This window comes from Lygodium microphyllum, chromosome 7 (assembly GCF_053477565.2).
Source record: "Lygodium microphyllum isolate KBCC chromosome 7, Lygodium_microphyllum_v1.1.10, whole genome shotgun sequence".
Taxonomy (NCBI): Eukaryota; Viridiplantae; Streptophyta; class Polypodiopsida; order Schizaeales; family Lygodiaceae; genus Lygodium; species Lygodium microphyllum.
Genome location: NC_141141.1, coordinates 46,777,420 through 46,788,204, shown reverse-complemented (window position 1 = coordinate 46,788,204; position 10,785 = coordinate 46,777,420). Strand labels below are relative to the sequence as shown.

The window sequence follows — 10,785 nt, the reverse complement described above, 5'->3', positions numbered from 1 at the left end:
ATGGGGTCCAATAGGTGATTGATCTTGAGTTCAGTCCAGTATGGAAGATGAAAAAACATAGAGAACCTAACAAACAAACAATATATTATGTAAACAATTCATCATGCGAAATACTTTAAAGTCAATCGAGAGAAATGCATTTCTTAGCGACTCATGCCGAGTGGAGGGTGGCTGTCGGCATTAATCCATCTCTCCTTCCAATCTCGAATGGTTAGAGATTGTGGAGTCATTCCATTAGTAGGGAGAACATATTTGGGATGGTCAATAGGAAGAAATCGATGATGATTGTCATAGATAACCTTCTTTAAATGTGCCAGCCTAGAGGAAACTAGAGAGGGACCGCAAATAGGACGTGCATGATATCCTGATGTGGTTAAACCTGAAAAAATAAGTGAATTAATAAAATGCAATTGATTCAAGTCTTGAATTTCAAATATAGAGTTATATACATGTACCTGAACACCCTCTGTATCCTGGAAAGTCATGCATGGTCCACAACAACATGGCCTTCAATGTGAAATCTCTAGAGGATGCAGATGCACTTGTATCTTGCACCTCAATACCTTTCCATAATATTTCTAACTCTTCAATCAAAGGCTCTAAGTAAATGTCCATGTTTTTTACCTTGTGCTTTCCAGGAATCAGAAGGGACAACATTACATGTCCCTTTTTTAATTGTCATGGATGGAGGAATATTATAGTTCACCAATACCACTGGCCATACACTATATGATGTGCTTTTGATGACAAATGGATTGATTCCATCCATACCTAAACCAAATCTCAAATTTCTTGGCTCTTCTTTGAAAACGGGCCACAAATTATCTATATGTTGCCATGCCGGTGTGTCTGCAGGGATCCTCCATTTTCCATCACTTGAATGATGACTAGCATGCCATGACATGAGCTTTCCAATACACTTACACTTGAACATAAGTTTTATACGTGGAACAATCAGAAAATGTCGCAAAACCTTACGAGGCACATCCATTGACTTCATCTCCACTTCGTATCTTGATTCGCCACAAATAGGATACTCTCGTGCGAACTCATGAATCCCACAAAATAAGATACAATCATTGACACATGCGTGGATCTTGACATAATCGAGGCCTCCTAGAGATGTCAAGTAATGTCTTGCTTGCTCTCTCTTAGTTGGCAATTTGTTTCCTTTTGGAAGATTTTGTGATAATAATCTATATATATTTTTAAAAGTGAGTTAAAAAACCACCAATATATATTTCTGTCTGATTTCAAAATAGAACAATTAATATTATGATTCATAAGCCAAACTGAATTGATACCTACTTCAATAATGCATCCAAACTGACATTACTCCATCCATAAATTGTTTGCAAGTTAAGTACCTCGAGGGATGCACGAAGAACGGAGTACGTACAACCTTCATACAACGGAGTAGATGATGCTACATATAGTGGATCATCTGGCTTCGTTGAGTGACCTTCTCCCTAAACCGATTGCGAAAATAGATGGTGTACCATGTTGTCCAAAATCTCATCCTCTACGAATTGATGGGGCATTTCATGAGGGCTACTATCATGGTTGTTAATCTCTACTCTTCTTGAAGACTCTGCCTCCTCGCATCGACGTTTTGCAGCCTCTCGACACCTGGGAGGGAGCATCTGAGGATGTGGCACTGCTTCTATCTCATGAACCACAAAAGGGAGTTTCACGTACGTTGATATATAATTCCTGTAACATAGACTAGCAATCTTAGTGGTAAAAAAAACAATGAATACCGGTGATTTTTCTCGGTCCCATTCTCCATACAAGGTGAGGTGTGACATTGCAATTCGACATGCTCGAAAAATACACCCTCGACAATGATCACACATGCATTTAATTTTTCGTCGTAGCCATGCATCTCGATTATGAAGACGCAATGTTTCATCCTCACTTGAGTATGTGCTCATTGACTCATCAGCATGCACCACACTAGGTGATGACAATGACATGATTAAACCTAATTCATGACAACATCAAAATATTAGTCATTCATATATTTACATAAAAACTTAAAGCTAGCGTATTAATTATTCTAAGATCTTAATTTTAAATACACAAAAATCATCATAAATACATTAAAACTTATGATAAGAATTCACTATCAAAACTTATCTTAAAAACAAAAAATTATGATAAAGCCTAAATGCGCGTCTATATTCGCGTTTACGTACGCGTCTACATTAGGGTCTATTTCCGCGTCTATGTTCGTGTCTATACTCTCGTCTACCTGAACAATAGATGCGTATATACATGCCAAAATAGACGCACACGTCAAAATTCAAACCATACTTAAATCATTTCTTTTCAAACTGCGCATTTCCTTTCCTACGTTTTTTGCGGTTCTGAAGCTTGAGTTTAGCCAACATGTAGTCTCTTCATGCCTCACCTAGTCTCTTCATGCCTCACCTCCTCATGACTCACCTCTTCTTTCATTTCAAACACACAAGAAGGGAAAAAGGAAGGCTTATTATAAGTGAAGAGATGGTGAAGGACTTGTGTAGTGGCCATCAATTCTTTATCTCTAGTTTTTTCAAGAGCACTCCCTTCAGTGTCACCACATATGGGTCCTTCCAACTCTTGGATACCATCACCACTTTTATCATCTTGTTGTATCTTCCTATTTTTCTTTTCAAGCCTAGTGTTAGCACAAATGCATAGTTGGGGGAAGGGCAAGAAGCAAGCTTTTCTGGGCAACATCCATTTCTTGTTCCACATATTCCACTTATTCCTCCTATTCTCTTGTGCACATATCAAGCACCACTACTGCCCCTACTGCCACCATCACCACTACCACCACTACTGCCACCTCTACCACCACCGTCGCCGCCACCGCCATCGCCGCCGCTGCCACTGTCATTACCACCTCCACTGCTTCCACCACTACCGTCCCCTCCCATGTTTCTCCCCCCATGTCAATTAAGCTCTCTCTCTCTCTCTCTCTCTCTCTCTCTCTCTCTCTCTCTCTCTCTCTCCCCCTATCTTCCACCAATTATTCTCTCTATTTTCTCTCCTCCCTCTCTCTCTCTCTCTCTCTCTCTCTCTCTATTGGCAACTTCTCGCTTCTCCCTCTCTTACACTCACCTTCTCTCTCGCTTGCTCTCTCTCTCCTTGTGTTGCTCACAAATATATATACACCCACTCTTTCTCTATCCCTCTTTTCTTTCCTTCTCTCTCTCTCTCTCTCTCTTTCTCTCTCTCTCTCTCTCTCTCTCTCTCTCTCTCTCTCTCTCCCCCCTATCTTCCACCAATTATTCTCTCTCTATTTTCTCTCCTTCCCATCTCCCCCCTCTCTCTCTCTCTCTATCTCTCTCTCTCTCTCTCTTTGTTTCTCTCTTTCTCTCTCTGCTCTATCTGTGTATTTAGGATTTCTGATTCCATTATGTATTGCATTTTGTAAATCATCAATGGCGGTCTCGTCAGGCTAAAATGAGCCGACTGAGCGTGTCTGACAGCGCGTCTACATTTCAGTGTAGACGCAAGTATAGACGTGAAAAAATGTTTCCTCTCATTGCGTCTAAGGGCATGTCTTAGAGCGCGTGTGCTGGCGCGTGTGCAGGTCAATCTACACGCGATGATACACGCGCGCGCAGATTGACTTGGAATTTGCATCTGACAACACGTCTATATTGCATCTCAGATGCGAATATAGATGCACTAAACAAAAGGTTGACGTTGGGAGCGCGTCTGAGAGCGCGTCTAACCTGCAATTTAGACGCGGTTATACATGCGCCAGCTCTCCCAGCTCTAATAAAAAACAATATATTTTTGTAATGATGAATGTGACCAATCCCATGTTTGTGTTTATCAGTTTTCTTGTTTATGAGAAGCATTAGCACTTAAGTTTTATGCTCAATGTCTAAAGAAATCTCTTTGAAAATGTATGTAATATATGATTTTTTGTATGTAAACAAATTTGTCTTTTTCCTGTGTTTTTTTTGCAGATGTCATATCTTGGTTCATCTAGCAATGACCCAGATTTGGATCGCATGAATGATACATTGGCCTCGTTTGGCAGGGGGGTCAATGCATTTTTTGGAGGTTTTCCTAGTAGGGAAGACTTCATGGGAGAGATGACTAGACACCTTGGTCGCTCTCCCACAGCAAACGAGGTGTTCAGTGTCATGTCTGGAATGCCTCTGATGTCTTTGCCTGGTACTACTTTCCAAAATCCAATTGTAGGTACTCCACATACAAGTACTCCACATGCAAGTACTCCATATGCAGGTACTCCACGTGCAACACCTATACATGCATCGGCTGAAGCACAAGGATCTGCAAAAGCACGTGCATCCAGCAAGGCAGAGGGTAGTCGACAGAGAGGGAGGAGGGAGAGTCGAGGGGGAGGACGAGGCTTGTGTGGGGGTTGCCTAGGAGGTGGCAAGTGATCACCCTCACCAGTAGATCACGTAGAGGAGGTTGTACGCGAGTACTATAGAGTTACAGATACTGGTGGCATCTTCCATGATGATGAAGGAAGGGATGTAATGGCATACATGAGGAGCGCCGTGCATGCGACGTATAAAGATTGTTTCATTGCCTTCAAAAATCAGAAAAGCGGCTTATGGCAGAAGGTGTTGAGGGCGGTCCATAAGAGGTACCCAAATCCTGAGGGTCAGCGATTCTCGGATGATTGGGGATGCACAAAAGTGAGGGATATGCTTCACAACAAAAGATCCCACCTCATGATATGCGCCAGGGACTCACTGCGGAGGCAGGAGGAGGGGCGTGGAGCCTATAGCCAACCACCTATGTGCCACCGCATAGAGTGGAAAAAAGCCAAGAAGAAAGCAGCAAAGAAAGTGAAGAGTTGCCAACACGCAGATGGGCGATGGATCCAAATGCAAATAATGGGATCGTCGCATTACGGATCGGGCGGCAGAGAGTCGTGGGAGGCAGAGTTTGTAAGTATATTTTGATTTCTAGTTTTTTAATTTATATTTCTTTCAATTATTTATATAATTTGTTCTAATATATTGTGTCTCATAATTGTTTGTATATATCATAATTGTTTTGCAGACTACCATCGTTGGTAGGATACCTAATCCTAGAGAGGTAGGTTACCATCGAGACCATAACTGCACAGCCACATGGCTTCACTTCTATGAGGAGGGTCTCATCACTGAGGACCAATACAACCGGGCTACGAGGATTCGATAGCCAGAGGAGGTATGTTTTTCTTATTTTCCTATTAAAAGTATAGCTAATTATAACTTTTGCTCCACCATGTCTACGTAAGCAACCTTGATCTTTTGTGTGTGTAGGCGAACCTGGATGTGGAGCATAGTGAGGAGGGGAATAGCGATGCTAGTAGCCATGGTGGTACTAGCGAAGATGTTTCTTTTTCAGATTCGTAGAGGAGCACCATACCTCCTCATGAGGCCTTGTTTTCTTGTATATGTACGATCCATGTTTAAGCCTACTGCTTGCGGCCACGCTTTAGGTCGCAAGCACTTAAACTTCCCATGTAAATGCTTTTGATCTATAATGAATACATGGACTTTTATTTTCAATTCTCGTGCCTGTAAGATACATTTTCTTTTTCCCAAATGCACAATCTGATGTATGGAAGGGGGAAAGAAAAAACCAGAGAACATGTTTTTGTTTTCCATTCGCGTCTACCGGTGCTTGTAAAAGTGTCTATAAGCGTGTCTATATGCCTGTCTAACTGCAAAATAGATGCGCTAATAGATGCAAAAAATGAATTAAATAAATAGCAATTTTTGTTTATTATGCGCATGTATTCACACGTGTATATGTGCATCTATTGCACGTCTATTTTTGCGTGTAACATTGTTCATACATGCGATTATAGACACGGCATGGTAGATACACAAATAGACGGGCAGATAGACGTGCCCGTAAGATTTTCTCTATATTAAAAAATCGCGTCTAAAAGTGCGTCTATGAGGTCTTTTTGTTGTAGTGTTATGGCTTTTATTATCTACAATCCACCTTGATTCCTATCTCCTTCAATTAGTATGATAGCCACTCATGTCCTCCTCGATCTCTCAAACATCAACTTTTGAATCCTTCAAATACTATCCAACCAAATCTATAGCACTCTTCATTGAAAATCTTGTAAATCCTTCTTAAGGCTTTGTTTTTTAGCAAGTAGCTCAGCCCACAAGCTATCATTCTCTAAAACTTGTCATTAAGCCTATTTTCACACTTCTAGGGGATCCCATATTGCTTTCGATATCGAGTGATCGGGAGAGACATTAATAGCTTCACTATTGTTGATGGGTGCCATGAAGCAAGGAAAAATGAAGCATGGGTAGTGCCATAGAGAGACTAGTTTCTACAATTTCGAGAGTGGAGGCTCAACATCAAGTATCTAAGTTGCATTCACATTATAAGTGTATTAAACGTGCTTATCTTTAATGGGCTACTCACATCCTCTTACCATCAAATCCAAGAGGCTATCATTTGCAAGGTTTCTATTTCCGAAAAGAAAGGAAAAAAAAAAGGAAGGAAAAGTCAGATCTTATCAATCCCACAAAACACATTATAAGGAGTTAGGCTCTACCACATTATGGCTTTGCTTGTCTACACTCCACCTTGACTCCTATCTACTTCATACATAAGGTGTAGTCGCATTGGATCTTAACATACATGTTTACATCATTCCATATTGATGAAGAAATGTGTATAGTAACCTTAAGGAGAGTAATAATGAGGTGGTTGAAAACTATTTGGAGGCATTGATGACATGATTAAATCATGAAAACATGTAAGTAGTAATCCATGAAGCTCATGACTACTAATTGAACTAAAAAAACAGTTATTTTAGCTAGGTACAACATGTCTACCAAAATAATTTGGTTTTAGAGCATTCTAAGCTTTATATCGATGCTTATTAATCAAAACATTGTAAGAATGTAGGGTAAAGTGACATGATCTAGCCTCTTGACATATCTTAACATTGTATTTTCACATTGATTCTAGCATTTTTATAATTAGAAGGTGTATATTCATTAGAATAAGGCACAAAGTAACATAACACCTTCTTGCATGTACATGAGAGTTATAAAAATATTGGTACTAAAAAGACATTAACATGTAGATAATGTTTAAACGCTAAACAAGAAGGTCAAATATCATGTATATGCTCTCTTTATCAACCTTTGCTAGAGGCACCCAAGACCAAATATAAGGTTTCTCAATCTCTAGGATTACACCCAAGCATTGTCAAAGGGTTTTCAAAAACAAAGTTGCAACCACAAAGGTCCTTGAGAAATTCCAAGACGAAAGATCAGATCGAGACAGTTACAAGACGAGACTTTAATGACAAGGTTTAAGTGTATTACAATTTTGGTTCAAGTATAAGCAGCTAGACGGATTAAAAATATAATGATCAATCAAGAGAGTCAATCCTCTCAAGAAGACCACATCAAGATCTATATCAGAATACAAGAGCTTCAAATATGTCACCGAGTCTTCAAGAGAATGTCTTCAACTCCAATAAATGATCAAGGCAAGATAATCTGCTAATCCAACTGCTAGTATCTACCAACAAGAGTATCCTCTTTGAACTTGCTTTGCAGATTTTTCCAAGAGTCTTCAAGGTTTAATACACTACTTCAAACTCAAGAGTATTCCCCTTTGTTCAAAGCTCTGATTTTTATGAGTAATGAATGAGTGCATATCGATGTAGATCCCCTCCTCTAATTGAGTCCAGGCCTATTACTTTAGTCCTGACAACCCTCATAAGTTGCACTGTAGCTAACCACCATAGTTATGCTTTCTGACCAGCCATAGTTATGCTTTCTGCACTCGGTCTCTCCTGCTTCCTGAAGCTGATGTTTGATTTGCATCAATGTTTCTGTCCAGCAACTCTGTCTTCATGTTGGACTGTTCTTGCTGCCACTTTGTAGAAAATAGAATAGAGCGTCCTCAAGTTACATTTTACAATTCCCTAATTTGTGAATAGATTTTCTAATTATCCTACAGTATCCACTCTCCTTAATCATCAATCCCTAAACAACTGGATGAGTGCTATCAATCAGTCTTGTATTCTCCCCAAAAGCTCTTCATCACGATACAATACATATTCTTCTTCCCCTAACTTTAGCCGATTTCCATCATATTCTAGAAGAAGCACTATGTCCCTTTCCTTCACAAGTATTGGGATAAGTGATCCATCTTTTGCTCGGCCACCTGGACCAACAGCAAAAACCTTCCCTGCATTCACCTTGGAAGCGAAGGCTGTCTCTGCACTTGGCATTCATGGCGAGGAAGCTGATCCCTCTTCTCAACCCGGTGCTCGTAGAGAAGCTCGTGCCTCCGACTAAGTCCATGGGAGGATGTAAACTTCGTCTCTGTAATTTTCTGAGAGTTCTGAAGCGGCAAGTTCAACTCTGAGAGTTCTCCCTTTGAAGACCTGTCTATCCATACTCTTTACTGCCATATCTACTTCCTTAGCTGTTTGGTATTGTATAAACCCAAACCCCTTACAATGCCTTGATTTGCTGTGAATAGCCAGCTTTGCTTGACAAATTTTGCCATGTTTCTCCAAAAAGCTTTGATAAAGTTTTCCTCCCTTGTATAACTTGATATGCCTCCCACAAAGATAGTTCAGGTAGCAAAACCATGAAGAATGTTATAGGTGCCAGGGTTTTTGCTACTCGTGTGGCATTGCCACGGTATACTTGCAACCTTGTTGGCCCCGCATCTTCAACTCTTCCTAGAGTATATCTGAGTACGCAATCCCTATTCCTGCCAAAGGTGACTCAGACCCCTTCATACCATCTATCCAGCTTTTTCAAGCGACCCCCCGATAGCTTTCCTCAGTTATGCTTTTTGTAGCCTCCAAATTTCCTTCCTCCGTTTCTTTATGCCAGGTGGATCAGGAAGAGATGATGCGAAGGCATCTCCTTGAAATCATAATGCCAATAATTGTATGTCTTCCTCCAGAAATGTCTGGCTAGTGGCAATAGCTTCATAAGCTATATCAGACAGTGACACGTTAGAGAATGGTTTTCCATACAAATAAAGGATGTCAATATATGTTTACAGTTGTTGGGCCTCTTTAGCTTCTTTGCCATAGTCTTCTTTAGCACTCTGAAGGTTGGTTTACATTGCACTTTAGGCTGCTCACTTGGTGGCTTGTGGCTGGGTGGACCTAATTCCTCAAGAGTTGAGGGTGTAGAATCTGTCTTTTTTGTCTTCTGGCTTTTCTCTTTCTGGGGCTTTACAATACCAAAGAGCCCAGCATCAATCTCAGCATCAATGTCCAAGTCCTTGTCTTTCAAGAGTCTTCTCTAGGCTCGATGTTGAACTCCAACACATGAAGCATGTATGTCTCCAAACTGTGAGCTTGAGGTCTATTCCAGATGTGTCCTCTAGCAATCCCTAGTCGTCCACTTGTAGGGCATTCTTGTATTTCTTTTTATCTTAGATCCGGGTTTTCTTGTACCGCTTTGACAGCTTCAATAATCTTCCTTGGCATCAGTTTTGTTTAAAAAATATTTTTGACACGCACACACATAGAGATAAATACACACAGATAATATTATTTACAATGGAACAAAGTCCCAGCACACACATGGGTTTGAGACGATAACTGGAAACACACTTACGGGAAAGCTAAGGTTCATACACACACAAACATGCAAGCCACACGCAGAACAAAATGCAAACACAATGACTAGGTATACACAAAATACGAATGTCACATACACAAATTTTTTGGTGGATTCCACACCTCAGATGCATAGCAACAGGACATCCACCCCCTCTGATCCTGCGCATCCTCCGGATGGGCCAATAACCCATGATCATTGTCATCAAGATCCATGAACAGATCAATCTCTTCGTTGTCTATTTCCGGTATATCAACAAGGTTATCTGACATATCATTTGTCTCTTCTATTGGAGTTTCTTATGGTTGCTCTTCTCTTGCAAATTCTGCCAATACATAATCCTCCTCATCTCTTTTCTTGAAAATCTTGATTCTTTTTCCTACAATGGGCACTCTAAGCACTGTTCCATCCAATTCTATCAATTCATATGTTGCATTGTCAAAGACATGTCTGAGTATGTACGGCCCAAACCATCTTTTCACCATCTTCTGAAGTGCATTATGCTAATTTTCAAGGCTGCTATCAAAGACTAATACCCAGTCTCCCTCTTCTATTGCTCTAGGCCATAAGCGATGCCTCCTGTCAAACCTATCTTTATTTCTAAGTCTAGCAACCTTCAACCTGTCAATAGCTAGTTGAATATCCTCTAGTCTTCTCTCCAACTATTGGATCCAGAGAGCTAAGAGCTCCTCTCTTGTCAAATCCTCCTGCCAAGGTAAAACTGACCAAGTTAAAGCACAAGTCTTAGTTGGCATAATTGGTTTCTGGCCATACATCAACTCTGTGAGCATATATCCTGTGGTAACACTGTGAGTCTACGATTGGTCCACAAAGAAAATGGTAGAAGTCTCGACCATTCTCCAATCCGTCCTCTACATGCTTTGGCTAATGCTTTCACTATTGGCGGGTGCCCTCTTTCACTCTTTCCATTTCCCTCTGGATTGTATGTTGTGGTTAGAGCCAACTTGATTCCTAGTTGAGAGAAAAACTCCCTAGCTTCATCTGCATCTAATTCACCGCGATCTGCAGTGATCTTACCCACACAACCATACCTGCAGAAAGTTTCTTCCAATAAGAACTTACACACTCCACTAGTGGTCTTCGTTCTCAAAGATCTGCCCTCAACATGATTGGTAAGATCCTCTCTAGCCAGTACAATATATCTCATCTGCCATAG

The 10,785-nt window shown here is 40.6% G+C and overlaps 2 protein-coding genes across 2 annotated transcripts in view; one reads left to right on the top strand and one right to left on the bottom strand.

Annotated features, from left to right (window-relative positions):
- Positions 1–8,029: 8,029 nt before the first annotated feature.
- The window catches only part of LOC148033415 (10 kDa chaperonin, mitochondrial-like), a 140,154-nt gene continuing 137,398 nt past the window's right edge, over positions 8,030–10,785 (bottom strand). Inside the window, exon 3 of the mRNA XM_087682295.1 lies at positions 8,030–8,238. Coding sequence (XP_087538421.1) covers positions 8,030–8,238 — 209 coding nt within the window. The remainder of the gene's footprint in view (positions 8,239–10,785) is intronic.
- LOC148033416 (10 kDa chaperonin, mitochondrial-like) overlaps positions 8,254–10,785 on the top strand; it is a 133,642-nt gene continuing 131,110 nt past the window's right edge. Inside the window, exon 1 of the mRNA XM_087682294.1 lies at positions 8,254–8,332. Coding sequence (XP_087538420.1) covers positions 8,254–8,332 — 79 coding nt within the window. The remainder of the gene's footprint in view (positions 8,333–10,785) is intronic.